At 32.8% G+C, this 19262-nt stretch overlaps 1 protein-coding gene across 2 annotated transcripts in view; it reads right to left on the minus strand.

The window, feature by feature from the left end:
• Nucleotides 1-929: 929 nt before the first annotated feature.
• LOC143238403 (metabotropic glutamate receptor 2-like) overlaps nt 930-19262 on the minus strand; it is a 32190-nt gene continuing 13857 nt past the window's right edge. The window contains exon 4 of one of the 2 annotated variants that reach the window (XM_076478572.1): nt 930-1982. In XM_076478572.1, coding sequence (XP_076334687.1) covers nt 1558-1982 — 425 coding nt within the window. In that variant the 3' untranslated portion in view covers nt 930-1557. Of the gene's footprint in view, nt 1983-9208; nt 18091-19262 lie in introns of those variants that run through there. The other variant, XM_076478573.1, reaches the window with a different exon arrangement.

Raw genomic sequence — 19262 nt, forward strand, 5'->3', positions numbered from 1 at the left:
TGGTGAAAATAGTGTTCACTTTTGTTTCCTCGTGACCAATCGGTGAACATACAAATTAATTCTCACGCAACATCTAATCTCCATAATGAAAATAGTTAATGAATGAGAAGTTGATCAAGAATAGTTTATATTATAAGTCTACTTTTGTAACGCTAAAATCAGGGGCTCAATTATTCTCGGTGAACTCAGCAGATAGGCCAATGTGGCTTTGCTGTAAGAAAAACACATACACACACTAATTTTGTTTTCTTTGTTATATTGTAAGTATTCATAGAGTCATTACTTCATTTTTCAGTTTTATCTCACAGTTCTTATCACTTTACTTACATAAAATAGCAGGTCACACACATAGTCAACTCACTTTATTCACTTTATTTTAATTCTGAAAATAATTAATTAATTAGGAATGAACAGTTTTAAGTGCTAACCATTGCAAAAGCCGCAATGGCGAAATATTGGCTGAAGTAAAAAGTTCATCCATGATTATCTGGAGTATAAATGTTTTTTTTTCTAATTTTATTGTTTGTTGTTTGAGGTGTAAGTGAACCTTGTGCTACAGTTTCGAAAAATAGAAAAAGAATGATGTGTGCTATTTGGTTTTATTTTCCTTGAGAAAGTACAAGCTAGTTGTGGATAACGTCTACAATTGATAATTGGTTAGACGTGAACAAAATAACGACAAAATATATTTTTTCTTGTTTCAATATTTGTGATTATAATGACTTACTAACGTTTATAGTATAAACTGTAAATAGTGTATTTATGTTTTAAAATAATTTCTTGTCCAGTTTGTAAATTATGAGTTTTGAATAACTTCTTAATAATATACTTTACCTTTAGTTACTTCTTACTAATTTTTGTTTGGTTTAATTTCACTGTTTATTTCATGTAACAGCTATTTCTTGATGGAAGATAATAACGTACAGTTCAATGAGTTCAGAACAAGTGATGGAAACTTGTATATTTCTTCCATATGTTTCAACCTCCTTATGGAAATGTAATTGATTGCTGTCTTTCTCCGATTGTTGTAACAAATTCTCCTTAAACGGCCTAGAGAACTAAAGGTTTAAGAGCTTTCCAAGAGCTACTGGAATCTGGTTGACTTGTTCGTCTCACCATGAATCACTGGTGGGCCTCTTTCTGGCTTTATTATGGTCAAAGTTATAGAAAGCGATAACCACTGATGAAGAATAATGGCTTTATATAACAAAAGTCGGAACTGAAAATTCCAAAAAAAAAACTAAGCTTTTGACAGTCCAGAAGTTCAAAAAGCATGACTTGAACCTTCATAGACAAGGTGTAACATGTACTGCCTCTTCTCTCAACATTCATGGGAAATCTACTCACCACTATACTATAAGAACAGGTTCATTCCAAGTGGTAGTGGATTTGCAGTTCAAAGATCTTTGAACCTCTAGGCCTCTGGCATATTCTTCCCAGGCATTGAGTACAACTGTTCCACGTAGACGCTATTTATTCTGCCATTGTTTGATTATTATAGAAACAAAACCTGTCTTCCAAAGATGGAACATTAATAAAACGACCTATATTGGTAACTTAAATTATCCCAGCTACTTTACAAGTAATGATTAAAGATTCTGATCTGTTTACTCCCAACTTCTTTTTGTTTTCTGACACAAGTAAGCATACTATTAAAATAGAGAGGATCGTAGCAATGGAAATAAATCTCTTAAATAACAGGCTCAAGGATAAAACGATCAGAAGATATATTGGAGTAAGTAACATCTCCAAACACACTGCAAAATCAAAATGGAAATTGGCTGACCATATTGCTCGGTTAAAACACAACAGGTGGACAAAAAGAATCACAGAATGGCAGCTCCGCAAAGAGGAGAGATCAAAAGCTGGATCACATAGTAAATGGCATGATGACATCATACAGAAAGAGGGTGTTCCATGGCCGAGAGAAGCATCAGATAGACAGACCTGGACGTCTTGGCCTTGCAATGGGCGGGCACAACCTAGAATAAATGATGAAAAAGAATTGCGACTACTTGTAGTTAACATAAAAGAATGTCATCACGTTACTGTTAAATTAAATTAATACAAAATTCTTATATGACACTATCGGGTTCAGAAATCGTATTGAGATGTAACATTATTCAATAATATCTACAACGTTGAGAAAACATTTAGTTTTATAAATAAAACCTAGTTCTTATTTAAAACTATTCGAAAACAATAGGTGTATTAAGTTTTTCTTTCTTCTTGAACTAACAACTGGTTCTGATTACATCTCCAAAGATTAATTCCCATACCAGTTGCCTCGACCAAAAACATTCCTGTCAATGAAAACAATGTGTTCACTATTTACTTCTTTTAATGGGGTTTAAAATATCAAGAAACTCCGTAATTATCCTTCAGTTTAGGAATATTTTAGTTTGGGACCAAAGTGTGTATAATTTTCATTGCATTAAGAAAATACAGAATACATAAAGTTGTTTTCTTGACGCTATTGGTGCCATTCTTACCAAACAAAACATATCTCGGTATTCCATGTCAAAATCTTTATTTGCCTATAAAGTTGCACACCTACATATATTACATTCATGAACATGTTTGAATATGTACTAACTGGTTCATACATAACAGAAAACATGCCTGTGCCTTCGCGCATACATATCCATCTTCTCATGCCAGCTGATGAATGCTTGCAAGAAAAGGCGTCATCGTTGCATGGCTAACCTGGTTTACACAATAACCAAAGCTAATGCCAATTGTGTTCTCTTACTGGAAGAGTTCAGATACTACCTAAAGGGTTAGATTACTCCAATTCAAATTGTATCACAATAATTTACATAAATGTGCAACATAATTTTAATGTAAATATAGGAAAATGGTTCATATTTTCATTGGTTTACACATTTTAAGTTTTTTTTTACACCGTTAGAGCAAACGTCTGTACTGCATTTTAGGAAGATTGCTTGACACCTGCGTGACGATCAAATGCAGTTTTGCAAGAAAACACAATATAAATCTGTGTCATCTTACATCCAACATCGTGAATTCAATCATGAAGTTTATAGTTGCAAATGTCCGTTAACAAAACTTCATGTGTGTGCTCATAAAACAAGAATTGCAAAATCATTTCAACAAATGGATTTGCTACAATTTCCAGCCGTTAAATGTTAAGACGAACCGTCAGTTTCTCTTGTATTTTATCTGATTTTTTTTTATCTGTCCTAACTGTGTATTTAATTAGTTTTGATCAGTTTGCTGTGCAGAAATTCCTCTACCACTCAGCTAGATAGATTATAAGACAAAATAAAATGTGTATAATAATATTTGTAGGCATCTTACTGTGGACTACCACTCAATAGCTTGGAAAACAAGGAATGCGTCTTACTATTGATCATTGATTTTCAATAACTAAGCATCCTAACCATTCATGTTTTACTACTGCATTACCATTTCTTTAAAGTCTTTTGGATTTATCTATTTCACTTTACCACCATAATTAACTGATAGCGTGTACACAAGCTGGTTATCAGCTTTTCAAGAGACAGATGGTTAAGAAATATTACATATCTGAAGAATGTTTTGACCTTTAAAAAATCATAAGAGAAGAAATCCTGATGAATACAGTGTTTTTAGGTGAAATCTACAGCAGAATAGTGCAATATACAGGGGTATATGTCATTGTCACAAACTGCACTTACATTAACTGCTGGATGCAGTCTTAAAGTGCAGATAAATTTTATATATTGCTGGGAAACTTCTTGGCTAACTCCAAAATATGCTGTTATGCCACCATATACATTCGGTTTCTCGGACCTTTGAACATTGGGGTTACCAGGAAGACAATATCTACATACACAAACTTGGATAAAAATTAATCTTAAAAATTCTGCTCAACTTATGAAAGCATAAATATGAAGTTATTATTATCATAACTTTACTTTTAGTTTTAACAACGATTTACACTTAAATTGTAACAATTATGTTCAATGTTTTAGTTTTTTTTGTAATTAAGCACAAAGCTACACAATGAGCATTCTGAGGTCTGCTCACCATAGTTATCGAAACCATGAATCTAATATTGAAAGTTCGCAGATATGCCACTGTCCCACTGTGGGGGGCATTTTAGAGTTTACTCAACAGTGACATAATAGTGTTTTACGTCGGAAATTCAACTGCATGTTTTCTATAATTTTTATATTAGCCTGTGTTATCTATACAGCTTTTTATTTAGCTGTTTTCCAAATTATAGTAACTTTTGGACTTTTATTAATGTTAATACCTTTAACTGTTCGTCTGAAATTTGTTAACTTAAAAATCTCAGACCAACTATACTTCTTTTTATAAGCATGAGGATATTCATAAGATGTAACAAAAATAAATAAACAAATAGCATTTTCAATTAGCTAGTATAATTTTTGACAATTTCACACAATGCATGAAATGTATAATTTCCAAGCCCTTCTATTTTGTGTGTGTGTGCGTGTGCGCGTGAGAATATATTAGATCAAGTTTAACATTTCCTTGATATAAAATAAAGGGAAGTATTTGGAATAATTATAATATTTAAATCATAAAATTTACTTTGATAACAAATGTTTAAATATTCTTTAAATATTTGGTTATTTTCACCCTATAGCTTATTATTCTTTGATGGACAATCCCACTATTTGTTGGTAAAAAAGTAGCCAAGAGTCGGTGGTGGGTGGTGATGACTAGCTGCCTTCCCTCTAGTCTTACACTGTTAAATTAGGGACTGCTGGTGAAGATAGCCCTCGTGTAGTTTTGCGCGAAATTCAAAACAAACTAAATCACTTACAAACTGCTTTTCTTTCGTCGTCTTTTCATTTGTTGGTTATAACATATTTCATGCTTATGGAATACATAGCACTTCGTTGTTTCAGTTATCGGTTCTACCATACCAACCACTGAAGCATGCCAGATAACTTTAGAACTTTATATAAAAGACCCCAACCAATTGATACACATCCCCAGCAACCAATGAGCAACCTTTATAGAATTCACTATCACCAGAACTAACTTTATGTTCAATGGCCAAAATGACCTAAAAAAATGGCCTAAGTATGGGGAATCTCGTGTCACCAGTTCTTGCCAACATTTTTATGACACAGACTGAATTTCAAGCGATCAATTCAGCCTTACACCCTCCACTATACCGGTACACGTATGTTGACGATACAGTTGCTGTATTCACATCTACAGAACACACACTTAGTTTTTTTCAACAAAATCAACCTTATACACCCCAACCTGTGAACAGGAAAAACTAACCAAATCACACTTCTTAGTCTCGAGATCACTAGAACCAATACACAATTCGAAACAGAAATCCACAGAAAAAGTACTTATACTGAATTATATGTTCCCTTGGACTCAGCACATAAAAGAAAAGAAAAACGTAACATATTAAGAAAGCAAATAAACACAACCACAAAGCTATGCTCTCCCAATAAAATTAACGTTGAAATAAACAAAATAAAACAACACTTCATCAACATTAAAAAATTTCCTTCAAAAACAGTGGAAAAAATTATACGCACAAATGTAGATCAAAAACAAACAAACAACAATAAATCCCAAGATACAACAAACTACAAAACATTATACTGTTGCATACCATATGTTCTCAACATCAACGAAAAAGTAACCAACATTTGGAAAAAAACTTATAACAAAACACAAGATTCCAGTAAACACTAAATTTATTCAAAAACCAGGTACAAAACTAAAGTCTATACTCTGTAAAAACTACAGTGGCAAACACAACACCAACATAATTTATAAAATACAAATTTATATTGGAGAAACAAGCAGAAAAATGGAAACTAGATTCAAAGAACACTAAAGAACAACTTCACACGTTTTTGAACATGCAAATCAAATAAACAAAACATAATCATGGAAAACACCCAGATATTAAGTAGGGAAACAAATATAAACAAACGCAAAATCAAAGAAGCTCTAATTATACAACAACTCAAACCAAAATTAAACCCATATAAAGAACACCTTTACACCAATGCTAATTAATAACCTAACATCCAACTGCAACTGTCTTTGTTAACCTGGAAATGACTTAAGAAGGTTGAAATGTTGTTCTATACTTTCATTTAATAAAAGTTTTAATACCCATACGAGCCGTTTTGAGATAAAGTCTTTCGTTTTACAATGCTAAAATCAGGGGTTCTATTACTCTCTGTAGTCACAGCAGATAACCTAATGTGACTTTGATATAAGAAAACACTTTATCTTGAACTGTAGCTTTTGACTTTGTCCTATTACTTTTGTCTAGTATTGTATGTTAATATAATGTAGTATTAGCAAGAGCAGTAATTCTAGCTGAAAAAAATTTTAGTCGCAAAGTCGTAAAAACGACGAGCTAAGTTTGACGACTCCTAGATGTCAGCACATTACCTAACGCCAGCTACTGAATTTTTTGATTTCATTGATATAAACATTATATGAATGCATTAAATATTATTCTGCTATGTGCTCTTAAATTTCATGTTTGTCATGCTTGAACTATTTATTTGAATTTACACCTACGAGTTTACAATAATGATATACATTTGTTATACTCTTTGACCAATGTTCATTTATAAATGTGGTTAGTTTTATAATTAATATATGGGCTTTGAGAGAAGCCTGAAAGAAAGAGTAGAGAATGAGTGTAGAATGGAAGCATACCATACATTTTACATTGTTTATTTTCATATGTTTCTTTTAATCATTTATTTCTAGGTTTGTGCAGTTTTTGCACATTAATTAGTGAAGAAAGTCGTTAAGTGGGTTTTGTTCCCAGTTCCTTTTGTTATTTGTCATTCATTCAGAGATAATGCCTGGTCCGTCCATTAGAAGTTACTTATAAATTTACAATTGTGTACAAAGGTCTACAGAAATGTTATTTAAAAGACGGTTAGGATGATATCTCAAGGCAACAACATGGGGTGAAGATAATCACTTAGTACCATTAAGTAATAATTGTCTTGGACTTTATCTTCTAAGAGTATGAGTGCACCCAAACCATACCAGGAAAATGTGTTCCATATCATTACGTCACCACCAAAACCCTTCACTGTTGGAACCTTTTTGGAATTGTTAGAATTCTTTAGACTGGCACCATACGTGCACTTATCCAACTGTCATCGAGAACGTGGTGAAGAATGATTCATCTGACCATTATTCTCCACTGTTCAGTAGTCAATAGTCTGTGCTTTTTACACCAGTGGACGCATAACCATGCAGTGCCAGCTGTGATGAGCAGTTTGTACTCTGCAACTAGAGTATGGTATCATGTTCTATGAAATTCTTAACGGAGTGTTTTTGGTAAAACTGGCTGCTCTCGCATCAGATTGAAATTTGCGGTCAGTTAATCTACAGTTTCTGGCCTATTTTGTATCGCAGTTTGAATTAATGTTTGGATATCATGGCCCTGGAATATTCGCTTCTGCCCACTGTTGCCCTTTCCTGATGATCTGTTTCTCTCGGTGTTCCATGCTGACATCATCTTGGACAACAATTACTCCTCTTCAAATCATTGAGATCTCTTCTTGGAGCCGTGTTAGTCATGATTATAAGCAACCAGGTCTGTCCACCATTCTTATGCATGACCCTATCCATGTTGGGATGTTATTTGCTTAATTAATGGATGAGTCACTCCTGTGTGATAGCCTCTACATTGCATATACTTATTTTCTCTCATTTATCTGGGTGTTTCAATTTCTTTATTCACTACCTCTAGGTCGTGAGGAAGTAGAACCATCTTGATCCAAACTCTAGTATAGGAAATTGTAGAGTATCTAATACAAGTAAATATGCTGTGTTTATGATACTAATAATTTTTATTATGTGTTACAATTTGTGTCCAGTTCACTTATTCCTTAGCCTAGGCCCAGATAGTATTACTTTGTTGTTGTTTTTTTTACTTTACTTCTCAATGTATACTAGACGTATCTGATTTATTTTCTCAGATAACCAGTTTACTAAAAACACTACAATTTCTATATGTCAAATCAGTTTATCTGATATGTGTGAATCTTAGCTTAAACATACTAAATTGGTTTACCGTTGTTCATTAAAATAGATATATTTAGGCGTATGTTTTACATTTTTCAAGGCGGTTTCTAGTTAATACAGATTAATCTTAATTCATTCATAATTTAAAACTTATTTACGAATTTTTCATTTTTACATGTTTCAGAAAATTTGCTTTTATGTGGTAGGGACTTTCTATCACTTTTTTATTTTCATGCGTAAAACAGCATTGTATTGAAATATGTTACTGTTCTTCACGTTTTAGAAACTAATAAGTTTGATGTTTCATACATTTGTTTAACTAAGTACGTTTAAAATGTCAAATGTTAAAAACTCCTGATCCAAGTTAAACATATACAAACAAAAGCAACACGCAAAATAAACTCTTAAATTTTAGTAATTATATTAACATTCTCTGATTTAATGTCAAGATGAAAGAAATAATTGTGTTTTTTATTAAGATTTTAGTTTAAAATATTTATGACATCCGTTTGGAGGGAAGCAATGTTTTTTATGTAATAATTGTCTTAAGTAAGCCAATCCTTAGGTCATTTCAAGATTACATCTTGTTATCCTTACAAATCACCTAAAACAATATATTAATTTATGTATTATGTTTTTCTCACCATAATTAACATATATTTTTATATAAGTATTTGGAAAATAAGCACCATTGATGTTACTAGTTTATTCTTCTGGATTTTGCAGCAGACACGTTGTTTAAAATGCTTAAAAGATAGAAAATGCCCAATCTATCATTCGATTCACCACTTGTTACTGAGATAAACCGATTTCATAAAAATATACTTCCCATCTGTAACACTTTTCAAACAGTGTGTCTGTTGAATAATCTAGAAGTAGAGAGAGGTAGCATCAATGTTGCAATTTTTTTAAAAACGTGTGTAAAAACAGATTCATTACCATAAGTAAAAGACAACCAAAACACCATATATACAAGATAGCATTCTCCAATGTAAAAAGCCTGTTATTTTTTGTTCTATTTACCTTTTTCGAAGGCTGCTGACGAAAGAATGAATTATACGAAAGTAGTAACAAATACATAAATTGGGCTTTGTATTTCTTTTTTAGTATATTTATATGTATTGGTATTTTATATTTCAAAATACAAACTCTTTTGTGTTAAGATAACCCAAACAAGAACGATAAACAAAAAGCAACAAAACTTTATTAAGTTTCCATTACATTACGAGTAATTTTAAAATGGTATGAAGATATGTTATTTAATTGTTTTTTTCATTTCCAAATTTTTCAATCACTGTTAACCATTGAAAAAAACCTACCCAAATTTCTATTCAAACACGACATTTATCGAAATGATTCACCAAAAAATGGAAGTAATAGGATATGAAATTGATAAATATTTCAATGTATTTTACAATAAACAAATAAAAATAGTTATAAAAGCGTATTAATAAAAGGTAATGACACTAAAAATTCATTACGTTAGCTATAAGCGATTATTCAAAATACAAAGAAGCTATAACTTCAGGTTTTGTTCCTGAATGATTGGTTAAAGTTCAGTTCTAAATATTTATTTATGTATCCGAGCTAAATTGATATATACGATAAGATAAAACTATTTTATTATATATCTTGGTATAAACAGAAAATGTGAATAGTTTCATTTAAAGTTAATAAATATGTTTTGTTTCTATCATTTTCATAGCGTCTATTTAACTAATTCACTGTTTAACATTTAATGAAATATACGTTTTGTTCATATTCTCTTTCCAAATATATTTATCCCTGTATGTATTGGAGTGAAAGAAAGAACTGAATTTTATTGAGAAAGTAATAAGAAATTAAGATGTTATTTTAACTGAATCATGAATGTTCTGAACAACGTGTGATTCTTTATGGATAAAATATTAGGTGTACCATTTAAATTGCTTTTGTACAATATTGTGCAAAAGTGTTAGGACAAGAGAATGTTTCATTATTTTTCCAATTTGTAGGCTTAATTCTTCTATACTCTTAGAAAATGTAAATTTTAACGCTATTGTAATGCTTCACTGGTTCCGTGTTGACAGCTGAATGATCCAGGATGAGAATACTTATCATTCTTTAGAATGTCTATATTCTTGTACCAAGGGCTACTCATAAGGGTCCTGCTTGAACGAACGCATTGATCAAATTCACCACAATCCAGAAAGCGTAGAGAATTAATTGTCAGTAAAGCAGAAAGCTTGCATACAAACCTTACATGATTCTAGTTGGACTCTCTGGTAAATTGCTACAGACTTGAAATGTTGCCCAAACACTGTTACGTATACACTAGATCGTGATACTGAGACAGGTAAATTTACGAATAGATTTGTTTATAGTTAAGTACAAAGCTACACAATGAACAATCTGTTCTCTGCTCACCACGGGTGTCCGAAGACATTCTGTTGTGCTACTGGTGGACTTGAAAATAGGAAAGGATGAGGCAGAACACCTAAACTCAATGATATTAACATTAGGTGTCTTATGGAGTCTTCTGGACAGAAGGATGGCCGCCACTGATCTCAAGCATGAAATAAACGACCATGAACCAAATGGTAAAAAATTGTTCCAGATCTAGAGTATCAAGAAGACTCAACGAGAATGAAATATTTAGTCGTATAGCAGTTTGTTTGTTTTTTACATTACTTTTATCTGCTCATGTTATAAAGATATTGAAATGTGCTAAAAATACATAAACTTAAATGTTGATGTTTGGAAAAGGGTATTATGGACGGATGAGTCCATATTTGAAATTTTTAGTTCAAATCGTAGGTTGTATGTTCGGCGGTAAAAAGGTACTTAACTCAATGCATGGCACCTACTATGAAAATGAAACATGGAAAAGGCAGTGTGAAGGTTTGAAGGTGTTTTTCTGCTGAGGTGACAAGAGATATTTGCAAAATAGATGAAATAATGGACTAGTCCAAGTAGTTTGTTTATCATTGGTAAAGGATTATACTACATAGAAGATAATGACCCCAAACGCTGATCCAACCCATACAGAAATTACTTAGCTGTGAAAAAACAACAACTGCTGGAGTCATTTAAATAATTCAATTGCTACCACAAAGCCATGAACTAAACCCAATTGAATAGATCAAAAACTTGACAAGTCAAAAGTTATTTCAAAATAAACTTTATGAGAGTTTACTTGAGACGTTTGGGGTAAAATTCCAAAGGACACTTTGATTAAATACGTTGCAACAATACACGCAAATATTAGCACCCCAGTGACAACAGCAGTATGTCTGCGGACCCAAACTGCTAAAACTCGGATTTCGATACCCCTGGTGGGCAGAGAACAGATGGCTCATTGTGTAGTTTCGTGCTTAATTCTAAACAAACAAACAAAATATTAACTATTTGCTGAACTCAAACACTTACACTGGGTTTATGTTGTATTAAGTGAGAAGATGAATAAAAGTTTGATGTTTTACCTGTAACTTACTTCACACTGTTCTTTGAAAGTAGTTTCCCGGTTGAACAGCGATAAATCTTTGGAGTTATAGTGAAATTTACTGAAAATGGGTATTTTCAGCGATAATAAAAGAGCCATTAGATGCTTTGTAAATTACTTTTCGCACCAGGGCACTAAAGTTACACATCAAACGAATTACATTTTGGACCGAAAAGAACTAACATCTCACTTCCATACCTGGTTAGGGGCTTGCACATGTGCATATAGCTATATAAATATAATAGTACTGGCTGTTGTATGCCATGTAACTACTTCGCAGGTCGTAAATAGATCTTCATCAAAACTGATAAGGACGCTCATAGGTTCATGCTTACAAATGTTCAGTTTTGAATCTTGTGTTTTGTAGGAGTTTTTTTACTATTACTTCACTCCCTGTTGATGGATTTTTATTAATTTTGGCTTGAAGGTAGGTTGGATACATGCAAATTTGCGCTTTCATATTTTGTTTTGGAGCTTTCATGGGTGTTTTTGGATTTTTTGGTTTTTGCAAAACTACTTAAAAGGGAAGCAACTTTTCATATCCTAAAATAACCTTTCATTAATCATATTTACATAACTTCCGTCCAAGGGTGGGGTACTCCAGCTTGTTTATAATGTATATATATATAAAGTTCTTGTATGAAGTCTAAATTTATTCAAGAGTTTTTCAAGTGTCATTTTTCTGGTATGTCTGTGAAAAAATAAAGTGAAAACCATCAACTGACACGTTTGTTTGTTTCTTGTTGAGCACAAAGCTACATAATGGGCTGTCTGTGACTTGAGGTATTGAAATACGATTTACTGCTTGGCAATCATAGTGAAACGTATAAATAACGTATTTATACAAATAAAATTACAGGTAAAAATAAAACATTTACTATCTAAAATTTAAAAACAACCTTCATATTGTAGCTTATTTCGTGTCTATGAGAACATTTGCAACCTTTCAACGTTATAAAAATTCACCCTTTTTATGTATTTTGGGGAGTAAATTAAACACTAGGACACCTGCATAAAGTGGAAAGTTTTGATTTATGATAAATAAATACGATCTTTTTTTGGCTGAGCACTTTGGTAGTTATGGCAATGACGAACGAGGGAATGCATTATAATTTTCCTTTGGAATACAGTGTATTACATATCACTCAGTTATTCTAAATTCAACTCCTGTTGTCCCTCATATGGATCAGTGGACATTTATCATTCAATATATATCAAACAGTAGATTTCAGCCTAAAGGATAGCTTATCATTTTTACCAAACAAAACACATACCGAGAACAACTTGGTACTCAGTTTTATGGAACAAAATGACCTACCGATAACTGACTATAGTGGCCAGGTATTTGACAATGATGTAAAAGTGCCAGAAAAGTACCTAAAGATAAAGGATAGAATCAACAAAAAATATATCTTGAAGAATACGTTCTTTGTGTAGCTGTGACATTAAATTCACTATCATTTGTTTGATTCAGATATTTGCACGAAGTTCTTCAAGGACTGTCTTCACTAGACGTTCCTAATTTTGAAATGATAGACGAGAGAGAAAACAACTGGTAACCACCGCTCACCGCCAGCACTTGGGTTACTCTGATCGAATTTAACTGTCACTTTTTATTTAGCACTCATGTCCACAAAGAATGGAGGGTGATCTTACGACAATGAGACGCAAACAGTGCACTCTTGGATGACCATTAGGCCATACTCGGCCTGAGGTTAGTAAGTATTAGTACTAGAAGTGTATGTACCTTAGCCAATTCTATTTTTGACAAGTTTTTTTATTCTATTGTTTTTTCTTCTTCCAAACACTTTTCAAACAACCGCCATTTTTAAATTTCTCGGCACACTGACTTTAAACTTAGTAAGTTTATAACTTTGTCTAGTCTTTTCTTGGTCATCTAATCAGTCATCTAATATTTTGACCAATGAACATGGAATTAGTTGCTAAAATATTTTTTACAAGTCCCATAAATACATATAAATATATATATATATATACTTAAAACATTTGAGATACGCTCATTTTCACTCATTTTAGGAGTAGGGGTTAAAAGTTAAATAAACACACGATTTTAAAGGTTTTGTTCAATTACCTATCCTTGTTTTTATCAATTTACATGAAATTTGGCACAAACATACTTTTATACAGATACACATTTACAAACAAAAATGTTGGACTTACCTATCTTTAGTAATTCTAGGGGGCGAGATACCTCAAAATGCATAATAGTATGGTTCTTTGACAATTACTCCGAAGTACATGGGTTGTTTTACATGGAATTTGGTATAAAGATACTCTTTTACATGCCCCAAACAGATATGTAAACACTTATGGAATTTTTGTCTTTTGCTCAATGTTTTAACGAGGAAAGCACAATTTGATGGTTGAACTATCCACGTGTATATTAACGAACTTACATGCGATTTGTTCCCCGCTGGGATAGCAATAAGTCTGCGGATTTACAACGCTAAAATTATGGGATCGATTCTCCTTGGTGGATACAGAAGATAGCCTGATGTAGTTTTGCTATAAAAGAAACACACATACAAACGATTTAATACAAATATACTTTCTTGTAGGTCTCAAGCAGTGAAATAAACATGTTTCAAAGCTTTTGTGTTTTTTACAATTTTTGTGATGTCGAAATTGTCCATGTTGGGATTGTGTGGTGAAGATATGTTGCATTCGCCCACGAATGTTTGAATATTTATTTATGTCTATCTTCTAAAAAGTTAAACATCAAATGTTTATCAAATCCTTTAAAAAAAAAACAAGGTGCAGTAAAAGGATTTTGTCTTAACAATTCCAGTACTAGGACTACACTAAATGAACTAAGAGCGAAATATGGTACCACCATATATGGAGAATACATAGATAAATTTGTTGTAGAATGGTGTTTTAGACAGAACAATCATTGTGTGAATTGTAGTTTGCAAACACTGGTGTATACTTACCCACTGCTGTCAGCTATCTTCACTAGCCGTCCCTAATTTAGCAGTGTAAGTCTAGAGGGAAGGCAGCTAGTCATCACCACTCACCGCCAACGTTTGGGCTACTCTTTTCACCAACGAATAATGGCATTGTTCGTCACATTATAACGCCCCACGGCTAAAAGAGAGAGCATGTGTGGCGTGACGAGGATTCGAACCCGTGACCCTCAGATTATGAGCAGAGTCCCTAACCACCTAGCGATGCCAGGCCAAATATGAGGGAGAAACTCTATTTTTTAAGACAGGATGAAAGTTCTAGGGATTGAACTAAAAAACCGTGATATAATTTATTCTGAATGTTTCATGTATTATGAGAGCCAAGACTAACGTTTTGAAGACTTTAGAATTTTATGACACTGCTGCTGATTCTGCTGACTCCAAAATTGGTAAAACAAACTTTTGAAAAGTAACTTGAACATATTTTTTTATAAATAGTCTTAATATGATATAGTTGTTTTTTTTAAGATATAGGACAGAACTATAAGGATGTGGAAATATAGATACGTAATCAACACTAACTGGGGTACTCATACGTTGGACAGATGAAATGTTTGTAGCAAAATACAGGAAAATGTGCTTCTACTTTTTCTTAACATAACAAACATTAAAAGTGCAATAGAAATAGATAAAGGTACCAATACTGGAAAGAAAGATAGTATTTTGAATAATTCTAACAATAGTGGTTACATAGTTTATTTTCATGTTGAGATATATAAAACATAGGTAGTTTTTCCCATATTATATAAGAAATTAAATGGAGGTCTAGTCTCCATTATTTTCTTCGTGCCATTCTTTATTATTGTGTTATGTTTAGTGCTCATTGATCAAGAAACGCATATGGTTTGCTTGCTTGTTTTGAAGTTCCTGTAAAACTACACGAGGGCTGTCTGCGCTAACCGTTCCTAATTTAGAAGTGTGAGACGGTAACTATTCATCACCACCCACCTCCAAAAATAGGCTACTATTTTTACTAACGAATAGTAGAACTGATCGTCACGTTATTACGTCCCTACAGCTAAAAGGACGACCATGTTCGGTGTGACAGGGATTCGAACCCCCGACCCTCAGATTACGAGTTGAGTATCTTAACCCCCTGGGCACGCTTGGCCCCCCTAAACGTGTACAGAACAGATACTTACACAGATATTGACGATTATTTGTATATATATTTTATGAAAAACAATAAACTGGGAAAGTTATGATTGTTGAAAACAGCTTTAAATGTTGTTTTTTTTTTTACTGTGTTCTCAAATAATTTTGAAATGATGGGTAAAAATTTTAATGTTTTTTTTTAAAAACAAAACAAAAAATAGTAACTTGTGAAGAAAAGTGGAATAAAGGAGATTACAGAGATAAGATAAGATAAGAATTAAAAAATGTTATTTCCAAGATCTACATTGGATAAAAATCTATTAAATAACCAACAAAATGTTAGAACCAAATATCTACTAGCTTAATAAAAGAGGTGTGTGTGTGTTTGTTTTCTTATAGCAAAGCCACATCGAGCTATCTGCTGAGTCCACTGAGGGAAATCGAACTCCTAATTTTAGCGTTGTAAATTCGTAGACTTACCTCTGTACCAACAGGCTACTTATAAAGGGGCAAATGACAGATTTTAAAACAAACAAATAACATAAAACACAGTAAAGCAATTTCGAAAAACAAGGTCTAAATCATAGAATTTGAATAACAAAATAAAGTTAGAGACAGAAAGAAAGTGTTTCTTTTTTTTTGCGATGTGTGGCGTGTGTGTGTGTTCATATACCTGTGTTCACAAATTTCAGTTATTTGTACGTGTAAAGTTTATGGAAAACAAACAACGTTTTTTGAAATATATGATTATTTGAATAAGCTTATAAAATGTTGTGAGATACAAATGATTCCGAGACCAAACATTAACATTTATTATTCTATGTGTTGTTTGTATTATGACGTCTACTACGTCATAATAGTTGATTGTTTCTTTCCTTAAAATGTGTTGTTGAGTGATGTTCATTAAACTATCCTTAGCTACGAGAAAACCAGAAACAAAAACATGAATGAATTTGAAGGACAGATAAACGAAGTGAATTCTTTTAGTTGAATTAAACTGGGTGTGTGCTTATACAGTCTTTGATACTTCCAAGAACAGTGGGGTTTCGTTTTTGATCGGATATACTTATTGTATTTGTTTTTCGAGATAAGTGTCCGTAGATCTTTGTTTCTGGTCTGTTTGTTGCAGGTTATTTTATATGCCACTCCTAATAAATGCACAGCATGCTTAGTCACATTGGTATGTGTAATAAAACCATTCTCAAACTTCTTCTTGTGTCAACATTTGCTTTGCATTTTAACTTTTGACAAGATGAACTATTGTTTCACATAAAATTGTGAAAGAAATAATAGCTATTTATGCGACACCAAAATTTGTTAACGAAAGAAGATAAAAACTTGACTTGAAAACGACTAAACAAATCTAAGAAAATTGTTTAACTTTAGGCTAAATTCTTAAATATACCTTTGTCTCTTTTTCACAGATATATATATATATATATATATTTATATCGGCATTTGTGTATAGTGTTAAAATAAAAAATATATAACGTTAAAATCATTTCAAAATAATTACTCAACATATTTCGACGTGTTGCACATGTCGATTCCTGAAGATGACGTGCGATACGTCGAAACATGTAGAGTTATTATTATGTAATGATTTTAATTGTTTTTTTTTAATTTAACGTTGTGGGTTGTTTGTTTCTTTTTTAATTTCGATGAGACTGAAGAAACACCAAACAGGTAAATGGTCACTGTAAGTATCTTGACCTACTTGAAAATTTACAAATGTTCGACTCATTGTACTATTTGTTTGTTTTTGTATTTTGCGTAAAGCTACACGAGGGCTATCCGCGCTAGCCGTCCCTAATTTAGCAGTTTAAGGCTAGAGGGAAGGCAGCTAGTCGTCACCACCCACCGTCAACTCTTGGACTACTCTTTTACCAACAAATAGTGGGATCGACCGTGACATTACAAAGCCGTCACGGCTGAAAGGGCAAGCATGTTTGGTGTGACGGGCATTCGAACCCGTGACCCTCAGATTACGAGTCGAGTGCCTTAACCACCGAGCCATAACGTTGTGTATTTATTATTTTACAAAGACGTGGTTTGAGAAAACAAGACATTATAAGAGTTGTTGTTTTGAATTAAGCACAAAGCTACACAATAGGCTATCTGTGCTCTGCCCACCATGGGTATCGAAACCCGGTTTTTAGCGTTGTAAGTCCACAGACATACCGCTAAGCCACTGGAGGACTATTATAAGAGCCAACAGTTATATCATATTTGCTAATTCCGATATAAGGATATTTTTTGCCGGTATTGACATTTTCATCATTTTGTAAAAAACACTTAACAAGAAATAATTGAAGTTATTTAACATCAAAGTTCTCTCAGACTATTCTCAGTAAATACTTCCACTGAAGAGTCGGAAGTTAGTTTCACGTTCATTCGGATAGAAGTAGACTTCTTCTGGGGGTGAGAAGAATGAATGATAAGTTGGTTGTTTATAGTTCCAAACTCTTCCAACAGGTAGAGGGGACGGAGGAGGATTGTTACGTAAAATATCTGGAATATATCAGAATACAGTCACACATTGAAAATTGACTAACCATGTTTTAATTGTTTATTTTAATTTTCAGAAAGAATAATGAAATTCTTAAAAACCATTAAGAGTAATATAATAGCCATCAAAATAAAAATCTCTGTGACCTATTGTAATTTTTAGAAAGAGTACTGAAATTAAGAAAATATTATTAACAGTGTCGAGAAAAGTCCCCCACTGGTACAGCTGTACGTCTACGAATTTACAATGCTAAAATCAGCGGTTCGATTCCTCTCCGTGGACTCAGCAGGCAGCCCGATGTGGCTTTGCTATCAGAAAACACACACACACACGTGTCCAGAAAAATAGAGATTTGCAACGTTCCACGTGTTCGGTAATTTAACCTCCGCAGTCATAGACGCATTTTGTTTTTTTCAGTGTGTTGGAAGTTTATAAGTGTGTGTGAGTGTGTGTGTTTATTTTCTTGTAACAAAGCCACATCAGATTATCTCTTGTGTTCGATGAGGGGAATCGAACCCCAGCTTATTAGTACCTAAACTGTTACCTACAAATGAAGACCATTATTAAATTGGCTTACTCTACTGAATTGAACAACTAAAACACATATAGAAATCGTAATTGAAAATAACAATAAATAACGAACCATTGAGAAATATTCTGTTGAGTATTCACGGGTTTGTTTGTTTGTTTTTGTTTGTTATATTTTAGTAAATTTTATCAAGGATTTTCTGTACATAGTCTTTCCTAAATTCGAACTGGTGGCGAACAATATAATCCACAAATTATTGAATTACTTTTGTTCTGATCCAAGAGTAGAATTATACTATCACTATTATTGCGCGCCCATGGCATCAGGTCGCGAACCATAGATCCTCGGATTCACTATGTGGGAATGCTATCTGTTAGGCTATATTTGTATCGGTGCACTGATGCACGGTAGGATTTCAGTCACTTACTAGAACGTTTAAGATTATGCCCTATCCAGAGTGTAAAAATAGATAAATCATACATCATTTGTCACGTAATTAAAAACCCACACATAACGTAGAATCCAACACTTGTTCCGTAAATTACTTTGTAAGATATGGGACACAATAAGCTTAATATCATTGTTCTACTGTCTTAGTTACAAAAAAAAAATATTATTACAAATGAATTATATAAAGAGTGTTCC

This window comes from Tachypleus tridentatus, chromosome 13 (assembly GCF_004210375.1).
Source record: "Tachypleus tridentatus isolate NWPU-2018 chromosome 13, ASM421037v1, whole genome shotgun sequence".
NCBI classification, from domain to species: domain Eukaryota; kingdom Metazoa; phylum Arthropoda; class Merostomata; order Xiphosura; family Limulidae; genus Tachypleus; species Tachypleus tridentatus.